At 37.3% G+C, this 21,464-nt stretch overlaps 3 protein-coding genes across 3 annotated transcripts; 2 read left to right on the plus strand and 1 right to left on the minus strand.

The window, feature by feature from the left end:
* The first annotated feature begins 4,107 nt into the window (after positions 1-4,107).
* Positions 4,108-5,560, plus strand: LOC126793488 (2-oxoglutarate-dependent dioxygenase 19-like). The gene has a single exon (XM_050520026.1). It carries the CDS (start codon positions 4,199-4,201, stop codon positions 5,270-5,272), a length of 1,074 nt encoding a protein of 357 aa, XP_050375983.1. The 5' UTR covers positions 4,108-4,198; the 3' UTR covers positions 5,273-5,560.
* A 6,610-nt stretch (positions 5,561-12,170) lies between these two features.
* Positions 12,171-13,638, plus strand: LOC126793489 (2-oxoglutarate-dependent dioxygenase 19-like). Its single transcript, XM_050520027.1, has 2 exons — positions 12,171-12,506; positions 12,627-13,638. Exons 1-2 carry the CDS (start codon positions 12,252-12,254, stop codon positions 13,437-13,439), a joined length of 1,068 nt encoding a protein of 355 aa, XP_050375984.1. The 5' UTR covers positions 12,171-12,251; the 3' UTR covers positions 13,440-13,638.
* Positions 13,639-15,294: 1,656 nt separating this feature from the next.
* LOC126793264 (sulfate transporter 1.3-like) lies at positions 15,295-20,078 on the minus strand. Its single transcript, XM_050519725.1, has 14 exons — positions 19,819-20,078; positions 19,210-19,542; positions 19,076-19,124; positions 18,763-18,970; positions 18,457-18,631; positions 18,262-18,327; positions 18,060-18,173; positions 17,832-17,948; positions 17,598-17,724; positions 16,979-17,265; positions 16,699-16,889; positions 16,375-16,460; positions 16,156-16,232; positions 15,295-15,855 (listed from the first exon to the last, which is right to left on the minus strand). The coding sequence occupies exons 2-14, from the start codon at positions 19,522-19,524 to the stop codon at positions 15,712-15,714; spliced, it is 1,956 nt and encodes a 651-aa protein (XP_050375682.1). The 5' UTR covers positions 19,525-19,542; positions 19,819-20,078; the 3' UTR covers positions 15,295-15,711.
* Positions 20,079-21,464: the final 1,386 nt, after the last annotated feature.

The following is a 21,464-nucleotide window of genomic DNA, read 5'->3' on the forward strand; positions in this document are numbered from 1 at the left end:
TTTTATATGATAATTGAATCAATAGAATTCTTCAATGACATCCTCATAAGAAGTATATAACTTATGTCATTATTAATATATATATTCGATTAGGTCTATATGAATTCTCAAATTTATATTATTTTACAAATTTAGTGAAATATTTATTTAGCACGTTAGTCCCGAGTTAGGACAGACAAAAGTATTATTTTAACGATGTTATTATTTAATCGGGTATTAATTTAACGAGATTCTACTATATTATTATAATTTTTTTTTTCAACCCAGCCTGTCATGAAATTTTAACTCCGTCCTCGATCGGCAGCCTTGGCCTCCTCCACCTTCATTAGCTTCTCTATTCGTCAAATGTTAATAGAAACTTAAGACTTTTACTTTTCAACCGTATTCTCATTCTCGAATTCATTTATTTTTTATCTTGTTAGAGGGAAATTAGACCTTAATTTAACATATTTCGAACGAATTCTCAAATTCTTCCGCTCAAATTAGGCCAACCCCGAAGACTCTTTGCTTTGTATTTTGTAATTTATATCGATCTTATCGTTCAAAAAAGAAAATCAAACTGACCGGTGTAGCTCTAAAAGCCAAACAAAAACAAAATAGAAATATGGACTAGGCTAGGTCTAAATTAACCCAGTTTCATTTCCATTCAATGATTTATATCTGAATTATTCCTGAAACTGCTCACAAGCGCACACAGTTCTGTTTCTATTTTAATCTGGAACTAGAAAGAAAATTGAGTCTCAAGTATGACTCGGTTTCTTATCCAATCACACGAATTTTCTTCGTCATCGGAAAGAATACTATAAATAATTCCCCCGGAATTGATTATAAGATTTCCCGACGGAAGGAGCTCGATCGGAGTCTTCAAAGCCCAAACAAAATCATTCTTTACTGGTCATACTAATGATTGTTAGGTCATACTCAATTTGAAAATCATAATTTATCATTGATTAATTAATTGGTACGTATGGTTTGGCACGTACTACACGAGCATCTTCACCAACTTGTAATTAAGTAGGAGGGCATCGCGCGGGCACAAGTTGTTTAGTATTCACAAAAGTTAAAAAGCTCTAGATTCTTGAAGAGGTAGAGGTCTTCGATGGTGTTTGACTCATATATGCCATTCCCTGGCTGGCTTGGTTTGAATATTTTGGATCAAAGTGGGTTTAATCATTACGAGACGACGCGAAATTATTGACCTCACTGAACATGAGGGTCTCAACTCTCAAAGATAGCTAGCTAACTCGATCGGCCGTGCTCTGTGTGTGTGTACTGGTTCTGCCGCTGTTTGCCGGTTATGTGATAGTGATTAGTGAAAGACACAATCGAAGTGAAACGAGTGTGCTCCATATAGTCAAAAATGCACCACTGCTTATGTATGAACTCTTGACTAATAAACATTGCGGCAAAGACTTCCAATATTGCTCGCAGGAGATCGAACAACATTGATCTACTTTCTACCAACCATTTGTTTATCTTTCCATTCACATAGATGATCTCGATGTATCTGAACCCCTGAATATAATCTATCACTGTTGCATTGCATTGAAACCCTTGATATAGAATATATTAGACAAAAAACTGACTTCATAAAAGTTGATGAGATTTGGTTGTATGTGAATGGGTTTAGCTGTGCAGCGTTACATACTATACATACTTAATTAAACGGTAGATAGAATGTTGTCTTAAAATGCACGTGGGGTGTGTTTGTGGTGGATTAGGACCGCTACACGCCATATAACACTACAGCATAAAATTTTCCGTATGGGAATGACCGATATTGCCGACTACATAAATTAAGATTTTTAAGAGAAATTTTGGTACGTGTAGGAACAAACGAGAGGTGAGTAGGCAATTACATGCCCTGTAGGGAAGAAACTGCGGAGAAGACCAAGAGTCCAAGACTATGGTTACAAAAAGACACTCCTCCATAAATATCTAATAGGGAGAATAGTGATGTATCTGTACTATATATCACTGTACATCAATTTGTGAAGGGCCTTCTACGTACTATTTGATTTTTCGGTCATTTTAAAGAAATGTAAGATTCTTGTTGATTTCTAAATCAATCAATGACATCTACCCACCTGATGAACAGTTCATCTTTTATAATTGCACAATGAATTATTAGAGGACTTTCTGATCACACATTTATACCTTGACTGTGTTAAGGAATTAAGATCTCTCCCAATATGGCTCACAGAGTATACTGATAGAAAAGTAAACAAACTATAAGATAAGCAACAAGAGAACACCGAGATTAACGAGGTTCGGCATAAACATATGCCTACATCCTCCGAGAGACACCATATTCTTCACTATGAGAAATATAATAGTACAAACTACATTTGAGTTAAATCTCATAACCAAAAACTCATAACTTACTGTTTGGGCCTAAAAAGAACAAGTCGTGTTCTCTATATAAATGGGTTGAAGGCATAGAATAACATACGTAACGTCAAACAAACTATCGCGCAACCGCATAGTCAAAATCTCCCAACGAAGTAAAAGTCCGATTAACTTCGGCAAAAACCCGATTAACTTCGGCAACCAAGTCTCCCATAGGAGCGGAGCTACCCAGATGTACGCCTCGCGCTGCATGTAGCAACAAGTCCGATTAACTTCGGCAATTCGAGTCAAGTCCATCGAGTTGCTAACCTAGAGCAAACCTAAAGCCTGCACTAGTCAGCAAATTTCATTCGCGAGAGAGTCCTGCTATTAACGACACAATATAAGCTCTGCTTTTCTCCAAGCGGTCAAAAGTAAGATCGGTCATCTACTTGAGGTGGAGTGAAAGGTACCTAGCAACTCCGGTTGTGTATAGGTCATTCGAACTTCAGCGGTTTATCAGCAACTGCGGAGCAATCGTTTGAGACGAAGACAATACGTGGAGCGCAATCATCGTCAAACAAAGCAAGAGTTGTACCTAACTCAAAGGTACTGGCACGCCGGCAACAACAGAGAACGAAGGGTCGAACGTCTAGGGTTCGATACCGGGGCTTGCTGATTGTTCTCTAAGGAGGATCCGTTTTCCCAGCTCGAATACTTATGTACAACCACACGCATAGAATTTCCTAAGAACACACATTCATTCAAGAGTTATCCTCACCTTTGACATCTTTGCTCCCTTACATAAGAGATATACACTCCCTTGTCGATGACTGTATCCACCTTACCGTGATGGCCACGCCCTGATGACCACATCCACGAACTAAGTCATGACAGTCACATATTGGTTAACTACATATGTCTCATATATATAGGCACACCAATTACAATTCATTTGGTCATAGGAAAACCAAAAAAATTTCATACTAGAAAAGAACATATTCCTGAAATAAATAAACTTTGACATAAACCATGTCCAATTAGAAATAGTAACCAAGTACAACTAGGATTTACTTTCCTAATTAAATTAAATTTCAATATATATAGGATTCATTTAGGTTGATGATCTGTCATGTCATAGGAATAATTCTCTAAGATTAGATTTTATTACATTTTGTATCTTAATAATATCGTTAAATTTACTCCTAATCGTTGTTGTGGTGAGTTTAACGAAGCTACTGTATATTCCTTAATTAGTAGCATCCTGATTGATGAAGAAAATAATTACGAAGCTGCTAAAAATTGCACATCAAGTTTCTCAACATATCAGATTATCATACGTGCCAAGCAGCCATAAATTCTTGCCAATCAATCAAGCAAGCAGGTTAAAGTAATTCTTTTTGTGTCTATTTGATTGCAAAAAATGGAACACTATTAATTAGTGTGGCTTAGCAATAATCATTTTTACATCTTGTTGGGTGTATTTGAACAATAATAAATTAATAATTGAATAGGTAATGGAATAATATTAGCAATACTAATTAATGTGGCTTAGCACGTGCTAAAAGAAATATGATCCATAATTCCATATAAGCTATTATATGGCTGGCTTTCTTTGACAGTAACTAATTAAAAACGTGATCACCAGTCAGCACTGGCCGTCGGCCTACCCCAGTTATTGAGTTCGACACAAATAATTAAATAGCAATATTGCAAAATATTTCTCCGCGTTGAAAATATGAGCTCGCCTTCTTGGCTATAAGTAGCAACTCAATCGTTCATCAGACCTACACAACAAACTCCATCATTCTCTTTCATTCCCTCAGACCTTTAAAAACACACAGGTCTCTTTCTCTTTTCCCTCTCCCAAATGGCACCTACAACAACCACCGTTGCTGACGAAGCCAAAGTAGCAAGCATTAAGACACTTACCGACGCCGGCGCTGAACTCAGCTCCGTCCCATCGGAGTACACCTACATCAAGGACCCCAACGATCAAGCTGATGCCAGTGACCCAGAGCACTCTATCCCCACCATCGACTTCGCCCACCTCACCTCAAGCTCCCCCGAACTCAGGTCCAAGGCCATTGAAAAGCTTGGCAAAGCTTGCGAGGAATGGGGCTTCTTTCAGGTCATCAACCATGGTGTACCTGAGAGCCTGATGAAATCGATGATCGAGGCGTGCCACAAGTTTTTCCAGCTTCCTGAGGAGGAGAAGAAGGAGTTCCAATCGAGAAAGTTGTTGGAACCAATCAAGTGCGGGACAAGCTTCAACGTTGCCATCGACAAAGTTCGTCTGTGGAGGGATTACCTCAAGGTCATAGCACATCCCGACTTCCACTCCCTCCACAAGCCCGCTGAATACAGCGACGTTTCAATGGAGTTCAGCAAACAAACTCGGCAAGTTGCTACGGAACTGTTGAGTGGAATATCAGAGAGCCTAGGGTTGGAGTCCGAGTACATAGCCAAGGCTATGAACTGGGACCGTGGCCTACAAATCCTTGCCGCTAACTACTATCCGGCGTGTCCACAGCCCGATCTAGCCATCGGAATCCCCCCTCACACCGATCACGGACTCGTAACTCTCCTCATTCAGAATGACATGGGTGGCCTTGAAGTTCAGCACAACGGCAAGTGGGTGCTCGTTGATTGTGCTCCGGGTGCTTTTGTTGTTAACATTGGTGACCAAATGCAGATCTTGACTAATGATAAGTACATGAGCGTCTGGCATCGTGCAGTTGTGAACAACAGAGCTACAAGGATCTCCATAGCTGTACCGCATGGACCTGCACTTGACACTGCTGCTCTGCCAATCCCGGAGATTTTGGGTGGCGAAGCACCAAAATACATCGGAATGTCCTATGAAGAGTTCATGGAACTTCAGGCAAGCCCAGCGGCTTACATGATGCCTTGCTTAGATCATCTGCGAGTCAAGGCCGAGTGAACTAACTCGGAAGCTTTGCGTTCTCATCCAACTCACAGCTCCATATCTCTTTCGATCTCTATCTCACAACAGTAAATAATTAATGCTCCTGTATGAGCTTTGGTGCTCTAACGGTGTAGCCGATAAGTATTATCTTTTCCCTTTGTGAATCTCAAGCTGGTGATCCTGTTGTCGGATTCTGTGTTTTGATTCAGTTTTTAACGCCGGATTTCTATCCTATTATATATGTAATACAACAGATCGAGGTAACATGAGTTCAAAATTAATTATTTGTATCTTCTTATCATATGTACAACTGTCTTGTGCCATTTATACTCTATACTATTATTTCTTGAGTAATGCAAATTAATAAATTAATCACGCAAGACGTGCACAATAATACCAAATCAATAGAAACAGCTCAAAATTTACCCATTTCAATTCTTCGTGCCCATTCCAATAAATTTTCCATAATGACAAGAATAACCCCTGAGAACCTCCCCTATCTGAATTCAAACTAGAGAATTCTCACCTCTCTCTCCTCCACGTCGCGGCCTCGGCGAAGACGGTGACACCTACTCTCTCTCTCTCTCTCTCTCTCTCTCATCCAGATCTGCACTTCACGCTGGCAACAATAACTCCTCGACCGCGATAACCCGACCTCACAAAACGATGACGATGATGTTCTTTCCTAAGCCTCGATATCCAATGAAGCGATTTCATTGAATGTGAAATCTGTTGGAAATTGATTGGTTTTGATTTGAGCCATTTGGAATCTCACATTGAAAAAATGTGAATAGTCATTCTTAGGTTATAAAGATTGATATTGATACCGTACCACACACTAATGTCGAGGCTTTTTATGAAAAACCTCATATCTGAACTCCACCTGGTGGCTAAAGTGGGAGGAGTATCAGCATTATTGGACCCGTGTGTATGTGATTGTTGGTCGCTTCCCACAACAATTGATATCATATCCAAGTTACGTTTGAGACTTGGTGTTTCGTACGATCGAATTTAGTGGAGTTCCCATTTGGATTAGGGTCACATGAGATAATTGGTAATGACTCGAATCATGCCAAGGTGGAGATTGTTGGAAATTGATTGTTTTAGATTTGAGCCATTTGGAATCCCACATTGGAAAATGTGAAGAGTCATTCTTAGGTTATAAAGATTGATACCACACACACTAATGTCGAGGCTTTTTATGGAAAACCTCATACCCAAACTCCACCAGTTGGCTAAAGTGGGGGCAGTATTGGCATTATTGAACACGTATGTGTGAGATTGTTGGTCGCTTCCGCACAACAAAATTTGTAATCAAACCGCAATCTGACGAAACTGTCACTCTCTCTCTTTCCTCCGGCGAGGTGAACCTCTTCTGACGAGGTTTGGTCTGGTGTGGCAGCTTGGATATAGTGCGACAAATCTCGATTGGATCAAGAGAGTGAGGTGAGATCCCTTCCAATTTGTGCTACGGATTCTACTCTCCTCTTCGTCATCGATGTACCCTCGGAGTACTCGAGACTGGTTGGGATGGAAGGCGAGGGGTCGGCGGGTTTCAAGAGGAGGAAGACCAAGATGAGAAGAAGCTAAATTTGGGGCTTTGGTTATTGGTGGTGTTCATTGTGAAACACGTTGATCAGATTTTATTTTCTTTCCTGGAGAGGTAGTAAATAATTATTGAGGATCAGTAACATAATTATTAGAGTTATTGGTTCTGATTTCAATAGTTATATGAGATCAGTAAATCAAATAACTTGAATTTATTACGGGTTTCTGAGGGTCAGTAATTTGAATTTATTGCAGGAACCTAAGAGTCAGTAATTTATAATTGTGGGTTACTGGATGTCAGTAATTTATTGTAGTAGTATCGATGACCAGATGATTGAATTTCCGATTCCGACCACTAGTGAATAGAAATTTACTATGGGTTAATGGGGTCAATACATTATTGGCGATCGGTGGCCGGAGTCTGGCGATCGGAGACCAGAGTCTGGTGAAGTTCTGACTTAATGTTCTGTCTCATCAACTTTCTTTCTCTATAATTGTTTTTTTTATATGAGGATAAAATATCTAAATATATATATATATAATATTTTTTTATACTAATTCGGCAAATATTTGGTTACCTTGTGTTGAAATGTGCACATTTTGGAATTTATCATTAAAATGGATAAAGAGGGTGTCAAATTTGTACTAAATGCAAATTCTGTTATATAATTATATATTTATAATCAATTCATTAGAAAAATGATGCAATAAGTACTAACACACACAAAAGCTTTGCCTATTAATCTTCAGATTAGAATTATCACCTTCGTCGATCGATATAATAGACTAGCTAGTGAAATTGGACCTCTAGAGACCTAACTCAGAGTATTTATATATTGCTTGAATCATACGTTAGGTTTCTAAACCCTTTATCTGCTCAAATTTACATCGAATATAAGGACTCGGCATTAAAGCTTCAATGCAAAATTCCATTACTAGTATGCATAGAAACAAAAGCTGTCGATCAGGTAAACTAGCTGATTTTTTATGCGCGCCACTCTGATACATATTTTTCCTGATCAAAGCATTCACACAAAAAAATGCATTTATCTTTAACCATTCTATTCTATATATTTCAATCTTCTCCAATTTAGTGGATCTCATTGCATGATCATACCAGTTGCAGATCTAGAAATTGAGACCGAGTGGGACTTAAATTTACACTAAAAAACATTTCGACGGTACTTTAATATAAAAATAAAAAATAAGCTCAATAATCATCCTAGTATATCACAAAAGAAGCACATGCATACTTATCTTAATATAATTCAAAATAGATAGATGCAAACCTAAAGTTAAAGAAGAGAAGTGCCTATTTAGTCATTGCAACTAGCAAGTTCGCTTGGTCTGTTTTATTATTGACTAGCATTCCAACACAGTATGCGTGTGCAAAAGGGTTCCACGATTCCATGCACAACATTAAGTTAGTCCAAAAGGGTTGCACAATTCCATGCACAACCTTAACTTAATCTTTAGTTTTCTTTAAAATGAACTGAAAAGTAAGATATATATATATATATATAGTCTCTATTCAGAGTGAAGTTCCAATTTTAGCACAGTTTTCGGTCAAATTTTTTCATTATAAGCGATTCAATATTTAGATATTCTATTTAATATCATATCTACAAAGTTTCATCCAATTTGACAATGGTTTGAGCTTTCAAAATTGAGATTTATACGAACGGTTCACGTTGAACAGTTTTAATTCATTCATTGATTTAATCTAATTTCAATACCTTAACGATATCCGAATTAGATGAAATTTTGTAGAGATGATCTTGAATATCATACCTAAATATTGAATCGTTTGTGGTAAAAACATTTGACCGAAAAGTGTGCCAAACTTAGAACTTCACTCTGTAATTTCAGAGTGAAGCTTCACTCCGGATAGAGACTATGTATATATATATCAAAAGATTATGAGAACAAATAAATAAATTAGGTGTGAAACAAACCCAAAAAATAATCAAACACGACTTTGAATATAATTTGGGTGTTGGGTTGTTGTTATAACAACAATCATATATGTATCTATTAATAGTAGTAGTTATTGTTTTGGGTGGGACTTGCTATAGATATTAACCTAATTACCCCATGATATATAGCTTAATTAGATGTAACTTTTTCTTTGCCCCCAAAATTTTGGGTGGGACTTGAGTCCCAAGCTAGCATGTATCTAGTTCATGATAGAAAGATTAATTATGATATATTCAAATTACGCTAAAATCATTAACATGCAACACTATAGGCTCAAATTTTCGATCATAATGAATACAAAAACCGTGGGCTATTTTGACGTTATTGCATAGAAGATTATCCCGTGTTTGACGTTATATTGTGGGCGAGCGATCCGGTGGGCGAGCTACTATTCTTGACGCCAGTGGAGGATAATTCCAACAATAATTCCTTTGTACAAATTGCCTACTTAATTTCTAATATAAGAATTCAGTAGTTTGTTGTGCAAATTAATTTCGCCTTTTTCCATAATTTAATCATTGGACACATGCATGCAGATCTATGAAGAGAATTTTGTTGCTGGGTAATAATTTTGCATCCATTTCAGAGTCTTAGATTTTGTGTTTATCTTTTATGAGCTTAAAACGTCCTTAGTTTGTGTATTAACCTTTATAAAAATTAAACTTAATTAAAAGATTAGTTAAATGTCTGATATGAGATGGTGCTTGCATGTATTAATACATTAAGACATTTTGTGTGTGATTGATTCAAATTTTTTTCCCCCACTCATTTTTGTTTCTCCCTCCGCCACTGGCTTTACACATTTATCTTTACTCCATAAAAGGGAATAGCTAATGGTCAGGGCTCATAAGAAATATCTACCCCACTCATTTTCAGAGTTGCTATGTCACATCTGAAGTATATCATATATCATCCTTAGTTTGTTAAAAGCTATTTTTTTGTGATGGAAATGAAATGGATCACATATTTTTCAACCAAGTCTTTTGTATATATGTTGGAGGCCGGCAGCAAATTGATAATGGCAGTTAATTTCTTTCGCATGGTAAGTAAAATTAATATATGAGTGGGGGCACAAATGATTTAAACATAAAGATAATCAAAAACTCAGTGGAGGCAAGGGCCCTCACTGGTCCTATACTGCCTCTGCCAATGGGCGGCCTCTAACAATGACAATATACGGGGGTACCACTATATGTGTTATGTAGCTCTGCCCTGACCAAGACTACGTACTTTATTTTATTTTATTTTTAAAAAAGTTAAGAAAATGAAAAACTACACCACAAATCCCCAACAAAGCAGACTGCATACGAACTTGTATCAACCATATATTTGTTGCCGAATCTCATCTCTAACTGCAGATATATTTCTCGATCGAAGTCCACATAATTAGGTCAAAATTATAATTAATTGGCAAATTGGCGCGGATACTGTTATACGAGGACAAGTGTAGCACATGGATCACCAATATACCGATATTGTCCAAACTTAGTTACTTTTAAGGTGTTGAGGTTTAATTTCAAAAAGCCTCGGTATAATTAGGTATTACCCACCTACTTATAAGTTATATTTTAGTTGTATTTTATTGTCACTATTCCGATGTAGGATCTCTCCTCCTCAACACTCTTCCTCACGTGCAAGCTAGTTTTTAGGTCTACACGTGTAATTTGTTTGCATCAATTCCCAACATCGAAATTAGTATTATGTGTTGTGATGATCTGCTCCAATTTCCATTTCGGAAATTGGCACTACAGTCCAATGCCCACTGCGGCACTTGGGGTATGAAATCTGATGAACCCAAATTCAGGCCCATTATCCGCTTTGATACCATGTTACATAGGGACAAACGTGACCCGTGAATCACCAATATATCGATACTATCCAAATTTAGCCACTTTTAAGGTGTTGGATTTTCATCTAAAAAAATATCGGTACAATTGCGTATTATTCACCGACTTATAAGTTATATTTTATTTTTTACTATTTAGATGTGGAATATTTTATCTTCAACAAATACAATAACTTGTTTGAAATTCTAAACATTTAACACTTCATATCAATTATACTGTGAGGCCGAAGTTGTGAGACTATCAAATTCTCTTTTGATAATATAAGCCATAATTATGCGTAGGAAGAATTTCACCGACAAAAGTTAATGAAGTATGTATACAAATTAAAATTAAAAGTATAGTTAATGAGAGATTTTAAATACACACCTAAAATCTCTTAATACACACTCATACTTAATACACCACATATTTCAATTCTCATTCCAATATTTTTACTAACTACACCACATAAAAAAATCTAAATTACCCTTGAATTAAACAATCATAAAATACGTCATTATTTGGATATATAAGGCTACTTTTTACAGTTATTAGTATATTAATATATATATTAACATCGTATAGATGTTCATATCGATTCTTGTTTGTTCTTACGAATCATTATAGATTGTAATTGTTTTTTTTCAAATTCTTTAACCATAAAAATGATAAACAACATGAAGAATATAAATATATATATATATATATATATATAAGAGACAAGGATGAATTGATTGTTTGAAGAAGATGAACATTTTTCTGTTAAGAATGTATGAAGATGAAATTTAATGAATGATGAAAAATCATAATTCTTTTTCATGAATTATCTTGTTTGGACTCTAAAAATAGAAATGATCTTTTTCGGTGAAAATTAAGGAACGAATTGATTGTTTGAATCTCCCACTTAATTTTTTATCAAAATATATACTAATTTAAATTTCCCTGTAAATTTTCTTATTTTAATTGTTTCTAAAAATAAATTCTTAGTTTTGATAATTTAATTTGTTTTTAATTTTATGAATTATTATATGTACTTATTTTGGTCATTTAACATACATGTAAAATGTTATTTGAATTATTAAATAATAGAAGTGTGTATCAAGAGTTTATGAGTGTGTATTTAAAACTTCTCATATTTAATACATGTCTTAGATGCATGTTAATTTTCTTGTATATATGATTCCCAAAAATAAGTGCATGTGAATTGTCTTCATATCATTGTTCGTTTCCTTGTCCGGTTTTTGTACTTATATATTCCACTATGTTGATCTTCCAAGAAAGAGAGACCAAAAACCAAAGAAAATTGAAAAGGACGGAAGGGTAATAAGTTAAAAGGTGGTATAAATTGCCACATGCAAGTGTCTTCCACTGACATCTGCATGGACTTATTAGTAACACATTTGATGAATCAGTAAAATCTTTGGTCAGTTTTGGCTACGTACCCACCTTGAACGCGGAAGGTTTCGGCACTACGTACTAAAATATAGAGCCAACCTTATTTTCTCCATGTGGAGATTGAGCAACCCTTATTCTTTTGGCTATAAATAGCAACCCCGACATTCATCTGACCTACACAACCAAGCTTGATCCCTTCTTTCTTACATTTCTATTCTCTTTGATTTTAAAACTTCCACTCTTCCCAAATGGCACCTACAACAGCCAACGTTGCCGATGAAGCCAAAGTAGCAAGCATCAAGACACTAACCGGCTCCGAACTGAACTCTGTACCGTCGGAGTACACCTACGTCAAGAACCCCAACGACCAAGGTGATGCAAGCGCCCCAGAACACTCTATTCCCACCATTGATTTTGCTCAACTCACCTCCAGCTCCCCCGAACTCCGGTCCAAAGCCATTGAAGAGATTGGCAGAGCTTGCCAGGAATGGGGCTTTTTTCAGGTATACATATATACATAGAAATGCCGAACCACTAAAGCAAGTACTAATATATGAGAATCAATCTGTACCAAACCAATTGAAGATAGGTAATAAAGGTTTTTGATTGTTGTTAATTATTAGGTTGTCAACCATGGTGTACCTGAGAGCCTGATGAAATCAATGATCGATGCGTGCCACAAATTTTTTGAACTTCCTGAGGAGGAGAAGAAGGAGTTCCAATCAAGGAAGCTGTTGGAACCAATCAAGTGCGGGACAAGCTTTAACGTTGCCATCGACAAAGTTCGTCTGTGGAGGGATTACCTCAAGGTCATAGCACATCCCGACTTCCACTCACTCCACAAACCCGCCGAGTACAGCGACGTTTCAATGGAGTTCAGCAAACAAACTCGACAAGTTGCTACCGAATTGTTGAGTGGAATATCAGAGAGCCTAGGGTTGGAGTCCGAGTACATAGCCAAAGCTATGAACTGGGACCGCGGCCTACAAATCCTCGCCGCTAACTATTATCCGGCGTGTCCACAGCCCGATCTAGCCATCGGAATCCCCCCTCACACCGATCACGGACTCGTAACTCTCCTTATTCAGAATGACATGGGTGGCCTTGAGGTTCAGCATAATGGCCAATGGGTCCTTGTTGATTGTGCTCCGGGTTCTTTTGTCGTTAACATTGGTGACCAAATGCAGATCTTGACTAACGATAAGTACAAGAGCGTATGGCATCGGGCTGTTGTGAACAACAGAGCTACAAGGATCTCCATAGCTGTGCCACATGGACCTGCACTTGACACTGCTGCTCTGCCAATCCCGGAGATTTTGGGTGGCGAAGCACCAAAATACATCGGAATGTCCTATGAAGCGTTCATGGAACTTCAGGCAAGCCCCGCGGCTTACATGATGCCTTGTTTAGATCACCTGCGAGTCAAGGCCGAGTGAACATGCAAGTCTTTGGTGACTACATGACTTGTTATATATATATGCTTTCTCATTATATTTATCTTTTTTATTTCTATGAATAGTACGTATTTCAATAGACAATTGTGAATGTGCTCATGTATCATGTCTGAGCGAGAGATTTCAATAGTTGTATCATGTAGCACGAGTTCCGAATTAATTATACTTATATCTTTCATGTTGTTTTTTCCCACCCTAAACCCTAAACAAAAAGACACATTCATCAAATGTTGTATTGATATCAATAATACATGCTCATAACAAGCCGGCATATCTCTCCCTATCAGAATACTGGAAGTAAGGTTAGTAAGCTAGCTACATACAACTGACATCCAACTTTTAAGACAGTTTCAGTACTATCCCCATCTAAAATTTGGATACTCCCAAACACAAGCTAATTTAGCTAGGGGTTTTCTTCTTCTTATTCTTCACAAGGATTCTAGAGAAAGCTATGCATGAACTGAAGGATAACTACGCTTCGGCTATTATAATTACATATGATGTGAAAACATGAAAATAGAAAAATACGTCAACATATGGAGAAAATGAGACGAGCGGTTCATGTAGCCTTTGCAACTACCTGCAAATCAAGCCCTGATATTGCCTCTGGGAAATGGAGAATGCATGCATGGTATCTGCTAAACAAAGACAGTGTTGAGATATGAATCTCATATATTGGAAATATGAGAACTTGAGTTTTTGGAAATATGGGGCGGGTGCTAGGCGGTTTGGGCTTTCCGGGCAGATGGAGCTATCTTCCCTCGCAATTTACAGTCACTTCAAAAGCGCTTTATTTTGCATAATAGTGAACCTCTGTTTTCTCCACTCTTAATCATATGAGAGTGAAAGAGCTTTCATGTATATCTAATTATATATAAACACATTGGGTACGCATTAGCGTTTTAAAACACTGATATATATACACAGTTATACAGCTTGAACTGTTGGACAATACGTATATATCTCTCTGAATAACACTGTCAGCATTCAGATTCTAATCTGCAAAGGATTCTGATACTTTTAGACCACCATCTTATCTTTCTGATTATTCATGATACAAAGTAATATCTCCTACTTTCTGGTACTGGGTTTGGATGAGGATCCCACTTCAACCTGCCCTCTTTTTAAAATGGCCCTCATGCATTTAGTCCTCACTCCCCCACCCCATCAATTCACCACTGAAGCTGGACTTGTTCCTCTTCCTTATTCATCCATTTCTCATTCCAACTTCCAAGTCTCCATTCTCTTTCACCCTCATATTAGTTATATATATACTCTTCCACTTCTTTCTCACACATTGACAGCCCTTTTCAGATTCATCAAGCTTCAGAGTTTTACCAATTAGGTTCTATAGCTTCTACAACTGAGAGGACGACTAGCAGTTTTTTTGCAGCAAACTCTGCAGGTAAGGCATGCAATTTTGTTGAACTCAGAAGCCATCTATTTAACTAGGTACATGCATAAGAAGATTTTTTTTCTTCTTTTTAAGAAGATTATACAGTTGGACAAATGAGATATATTTTGTGTTATATATCTAGCTTCAATCTCTCTCATGCTCACAGTCTCACACTATTCCCATATCAAATGTTTTCTCTGCTCTAGCTTGTATGTAGCTTGTGCTTATTAATTTAATCTTCTACATGTACTATATACATATGCCGGTATGTTTTACATATACGTGTGTAATGAGACCACTGTGCTTATTGGTTCCTTACTTCCTTTGTTAACGATTTCTTAGTTTCTTAGTCCAGAGATGGTATTATACAAAAAACCAGGAAAACATAAAATACCACAAAGGTGTATGCTTTCCAAGTGAAACCACTAAACCGCATTCATCAACTAAAATAACAAAATTCTGCATTATGTCATGTACTCAATTCTACAAAACAAGCTATTATGAAGTTGGAGCTACATATATAGAGAAACATGGGAATATGTTGTGAAGTTACAAGTTTTCAGAGTGGCTCAAGAGTCAAGAGTTACATTATCATCCTGTGCACATATCTGTACTTAAACACACTTACACTAACCATAGTGCCCCATTATGTACCTTTTTATGTCTTTTTTATATTCTACTTGGACTGGACCAAGGAGGCACTTTCACTAAAGTCCTAAACCACTTTCATAACTGGCTTCCCCACCATCACCGAGTGCTCCTGTTATGCAGCTCCCTTTCATTTTCAACTATACTGCATACTTGTTTTGGCAATCCCATTTCTCTCAGTACAACCATCATATCCAATAATTTTCATCCTCAAGCTTCTTCCACCAATTTTGGTGAACAGGATGAGACAGCTTCTGCAACCGTGAGAAAAATTCTGTCTTCACCGATCAAGTTTGCAACATGGGATGCATGAAGTTTATTGATCACCACTGGACCGGGATTTGCGAGAACAAGCTGCACAAGGAGCTTGCAGGTAAGGAATTTTGATGAAATCCAATATATATATATATATATATTTACATTTGTTCATTAGGAGAAGGTGAATTTATAAGATCTCTTTTAATCATGGTGGGAGGTTCTTCCCACTTTCTAGACCATGAAAAGCATAAATTAGATCGAGTTTTTCTCAAATATGTGCTCCCAGATTGACAGGCTAATTATTCTCCAAAAAAAAAAAAGATTGTCAGGCTAATTAATAAATTAGCACGCGACATATCTGGAAACTAAGAGGGGCCATTAAGTGAATTTATATACCTGAATGTCTCTCTTTCGGAGACTTCTGTGCAACTCTTCCAGGGCATGAATACCACTGGTGTCAATGTCGGTCACGGCTGCAACAAACACACGACAGAAATGAGAGATGTATTTAGATGAGATCTGGAGAAGTGAATCAGTTTTTTTTTTGGTCGGTTAGAGTACTGAATCAGTTGGTTATCTTGTTATGAAGTGTTGGTAAAAAAAAAAAATGCTTACGTGACATTTCCACTATCAAAAACTGAATGTTTGGTACATAGGCTGCTTTTAGCTGTTCTTCCTCATCCGCCAGCCATCTCAGTATCCTGCAAGGAAGTCAAACTTGAGTTCAAACTAAGAAACATATCAGCTTATTTCTAGTTATGAGTATGGACTACTAGATATGAACATAATTAGTTACTTAGAAGGTTAACTGTTTCTCATCGTCTTCTGTACATTTGGATTTCCACCTGTAGGATTACCTTACGTCTAAATCCTCTCATTTATAATTCGTTCTGACAATTCGGTCAACTATCAATTTAAGATATTAGAGAGCATCTGTACCTCTCTCTAATGTAATTGGAGTTGGAAAAGTAAATAGCAGAATCCACTCGTACAATCATAACACCCGGAACCTTGGTTGCTTCTGGATACTGTTGGATGTTTCTATACACAGTTGTGCTAGGAATCTTCCCGAGCAATGCAGTTCGTGGCCTGGTGACTTGTAAGAGGATTTTAGCAAAGGAAATTGAGACCTGGGTGGAAACAGAAGTTAAGTTAGACTACTGATCTCTACATGATAATATTGATATATAAGGCAGCAGTTGACAAAGATGATTTATACCGCAATTAAGAGGCCTATCTCAACAGATGCAAAGATCACTCCAAAGAAGGCCCCCATGCAAGCGACAAAATCAAATTTATCAATCTTCCATATGAGGATTGCTGCTTGAAAGTCGATTAGGTTGATCACAGCAGATATAATGATGGCGGCAAGAATGGCATTTGGGGTATACTTGAAAAGAGGAGTAATGAATTGCAAGGTTAGGAAAACAACAATGGACATAATGATGTTAGAGACTGCAGTTTGGCAACCGGCCATGTAGTTCACTGCTGAGCGAGAGAATGAACCTACAAGTATCAGCATGTATAATTAGTTTAATTCCATACCCCTAATCCGTAAACCCTAAGTCACCAGAGAGTTACACCTAACTCTGCCAGTGCTGGGTTGCTAGGTTTTTTATCTTTGCTTATAATCATGCAGTAAGAATTTTCACTCCTCAAATTTTATCAAATGGACTTTGATTGTCCACCTTTTGCCAAAAAAGGTCCATGAATACTAATTACAGTCTACAGGAATTGACCCAGATCTGGCAAAGAAAAGTGCATTTCTAACTACTGTTTTGCATCATTGTTCATGTAGTATGCAAGTTATGTCATTATAATGGCACTTTTCTTCTCACCAGTCGCCACATAGCAGGATGTGAACGAGCCAATGATATTCATTGTTCCCAACGCAACCATTTCTTTGTTTCCATCTATTTGGTAGTCCTTCATGGCAGCAAAAGTTCTTCCAATTGCTATAGCTTCCTGATCATTCATAAAAAATAAGAGAGAGAATTTACAAAGGGTTTAGATACATGTAAATAAAATTAATTCTACAGTTGATAGAAGAAATGAGTTGTAAGATTACTTACTGTTAATGCTATCATGCCAGCCACAACGCCAATCTTAAAACCCTTAGCAACAAAGCCACCAGTGAAAAATATTTGCTTTACAGATGAAGGATTGATTCCCTTTTCAATATACCTCACCTTTATACATAGACAAACAGTTAGTACTTCTGCTCATAGCTGGTATCACCCCTTGCACTAAAATGGTAGTAGAAAACAGAAGGAATAGATACTAGGAAAATAAGTGCTTACAATCTGAACTCCTTGCTTGTCTGCACGAGTTATGTACACAAAGAAAGTGGAAAGAACAACAGATATTAGTGGCGCAATTGCTGGAACCCAGAAGAATTTCTTATTCTTCTTACCCTGTTCCCAAATCATGTTAATGTCAGACAGTTAACAACAAGCTTGTATCATAGTTGGGAAGTGATGGTAAGGTTCTGGGGATTCTTACAATATATTTTGCAACTATCAAAAATGTTAAAAATGACGCTCCTATGACTATTGTCTGCCAGTTCCACTGCAAATTTATGAATCACGCAAATCAGTATACTGATATTGCAGGTTTAAGACCCATATATGGATCAGCGAGACACAAGTAGAGAAAAAGCACAAGGATAAATGAGTTGGAGAGGTAGATATAACTTACTCCATGATGAGCAGAGCTAAACACTGAGTCCATTACAGAGATTATATCAGTTTTCTTTGTGAAATTTTTTATTCCAAGAAAACCCTTGAGCTGTTGGAGGGCAATTGTGATGGCAGCTCCACCCATAAAACCAACAATGGCAGCATGAGATAGGAAATCAATCAAGAAACCCATCCTGATGGTAAAGAAAAAAACAAGGTATTTCACTATTATTACATAGAACCGAATGATAAAATAAGCACAGTTAGAATAAGTCTTACAGTTCGACCTTAGAAGTTAGAACTATTTAGACAAGAAATGCATTACCTCAAAATTCCAAGGGTGGCTTGGGTTATCCCCGCAAAAAAGGTAGCTGTGAACGCCAGCTGCAAGTAATCTTCTGGCTTAGCAGTAGGGTCAATCTCACTCTGCAGCAGAGTACCCAACAAGAGGGACACCACTGCCACGGGTCCGATGGCAATATCTCTTGAGCTGCCCATGACAGCATAGATTAGAGGTGGAACAAAGCTGGAGTCTGAAAAGGTTTAGGACAACAAAAGAGAAGTCTCAATCTAACTAAAACTTCCAACAAAAGCAGTCATAACCAATGAATGTACCGTTGAGTAGCATAGATACTTACAGAGTCCATATTGAGGAGCCAAATTTGCAAGCTTTGCGTATCCAATATCCTGATTTTGCAGTTTAGAAAATCATTACAAGCTATCAAACACAAAAAAAATTCTATACAATTATTTGACTTTGCTGGTAAGCTACCTGAGGAATGCAGAGACTAGCAATAGTCAGTCCAGCAATTAAGTCCCCCCTAAAATTCGATAGGGTGTATTTTCTCCCCCATTCAAGTATGGGGAAAATGGCTTGCATGCCAAGGATGAGCTTTCGTGACTTTGGTTGATGCTTGAAGGACCGTAGAGGATCGTCCGAAAAAAATGTTTCCTTCACAGTGTTCATGAATTCCTTGAAGAGCTTTTGCTTTGGGGGAACTCCCACTTTGTGAATATATGTTCCGCCCTGTGAATCATCCATCTCTTGATAATCAAGGTCCTCATTGCTTGAATGAACCGAAGCCATGTATGGTATTCAGTTCACCTGTAATGAATGAAAAAAAAACAACAGAAATCAACAACAATTGCCAGAACTAAATGATTCCCATCATGAATAGACTGAAAATGCAGAAGTTAGCCACTATAAGTAGGCTATAGTTTTGCACAAATGTTCCAGACCATGTAGGCTCAAAGTTTATAATGTGCACTGATCAACTAGTCAATGGAAATATTGGTCTCAGTAAACATGCATTCAATTCAAATAAGAGACCATGATACGAATTTTCAGCCAAAGGTGATAGTCGTAGAGACTAAATCTAACCCAGTGAAAGGAATGGATGCTAGACAAGGTCTGCGCCAATAATTCTTTGAGGCTTATGTGAATGCTAAAGGAAAATAGGAAGTTCTTCCTTATATAAGCACTTCAAAGGGGCTTCTAGTCAAATTTTTCGAGCTGGAAGACAGAAGCACATAAAAGCATAGTTATTAAGGAGTGAATCTAGATATATTACATGTCATGTACATGATTAATAAAAAATCAAGCAGAAATTTCAGTCGCAAACCAGCCAACCCTTGAATTGATTATTCAATCTCAGTTGGTTGATGTAAGACTGCTCATCATCTCTTCCAAAATTATGGTACTTAAGTGTATAATATGTCGTGAAAGATGGTGTTGACTTCTAAGGCCGATGCTAGCAACCAAAATACCAGAAGAATTTACATATTTATAACATATCCATTTCTGCAACTTTTAACGTCTCATATATTTATTTAATAGCCCAACTTTCCCACCTTAAGAAGTCCTTCTGACCAGATACCAGTGAAGCAGTGGCGGACTTACATAGAAGCAAGCCCAGTTCCAGCCCGTTAGGTTTCAAAAGCCCACATTAGAAAAACAAAATAGCCCGGTAACTAGAAAGAGCAGACCCAGTGAGGCAGTAACCCACTTACCTAAAGAAAAAAATAAATCTGCTCACCTAAGTTTTAAACCTTGGATCCGCCACTGCAGTAAAGTCTAGCTTGAAGTAGAAGTTTTGATATATAATTGGTGTCCCAAATGAGAGGTACAAAAAACATTTGAGTCATGGAATAAACTTTTTAATTAGGGTCCATATTTGACAAAAACCTCTATTATTCGCAAGCAACAAAACTTGCTCTTCACCAAATGCTAAGAAGTATTTTGAGGACCACAATCAGATTTGACTGACCAAAGACAAAATGAACCAGAATGAGGGCGTAGGAAATACAGGATATGAAATTTTCATTACAGAAGAGACCAATATAAGCAACACATTGTTCCCACCCCAGATTTTGAAATTTCACATTGTTGATTGATGCTGAAATAGCAGCATCGAAGGCTTTAGCTTTAGAATACTACTGTCACACGAAAAATATGCTATTCCTAAAAAAGGATGAAAATCACACTTTCCATCTAAATCTGCATAAATGTTCAAGAATCAATTATGTCCCCTCGGAATACCTTAAAAGCCAACTCGATCCATCCAAATTGCAATGCATGATCCTCACACTATTTCATTTTATCATTATAGTCACCCCTAGACCCTAGTATAGAACTCCACATTCACTTGTAGCCAGTTCAGTGTATCAGGCAAAAGAATAAAACCAGGAATGATGTTGATATGCACAACCAAAGACCAGGACATTAGTCTTAAGTTTTTTCTAGTAATGTGTCACTTCCAAATTGCAATAACATGTATTAGTTTAGCTAGGGAAAGAGAGAAGAGAATAAAGTCTAAAACAGAGTCATGTACAGCTCTCACCTCCCTACATATGCTTCTCATGAAAGCCACTGATAGTGGGAGGTACAAATTACACACATCTGAACCAAAAATCTTCTCCTTTTGAATATCTCCACTCAGACTCAAAGCTCCTGTACCAGAAGGCAAAAAGAAACAAATATGTAACAGAGAAAGAGCACGAATACCTATCTTATTCTTATACACAAAA

The sequence above is a fragment of the Argentina anserina genome, chromosome 5 (genome assembly GCF_933775445.1).
Source record: "Argentina anserina chromosome 5, drPotAnse1.1, whole genome shotgun sequence".
In the NCBI taxonomy this organism is placed as follows: domain Eukaryota; kingdom Viridiplantae; phylum Streptophyta; class Magnoliopsida; order Rosales; family Rosaceae; genus Argentina; species Argentina anserina.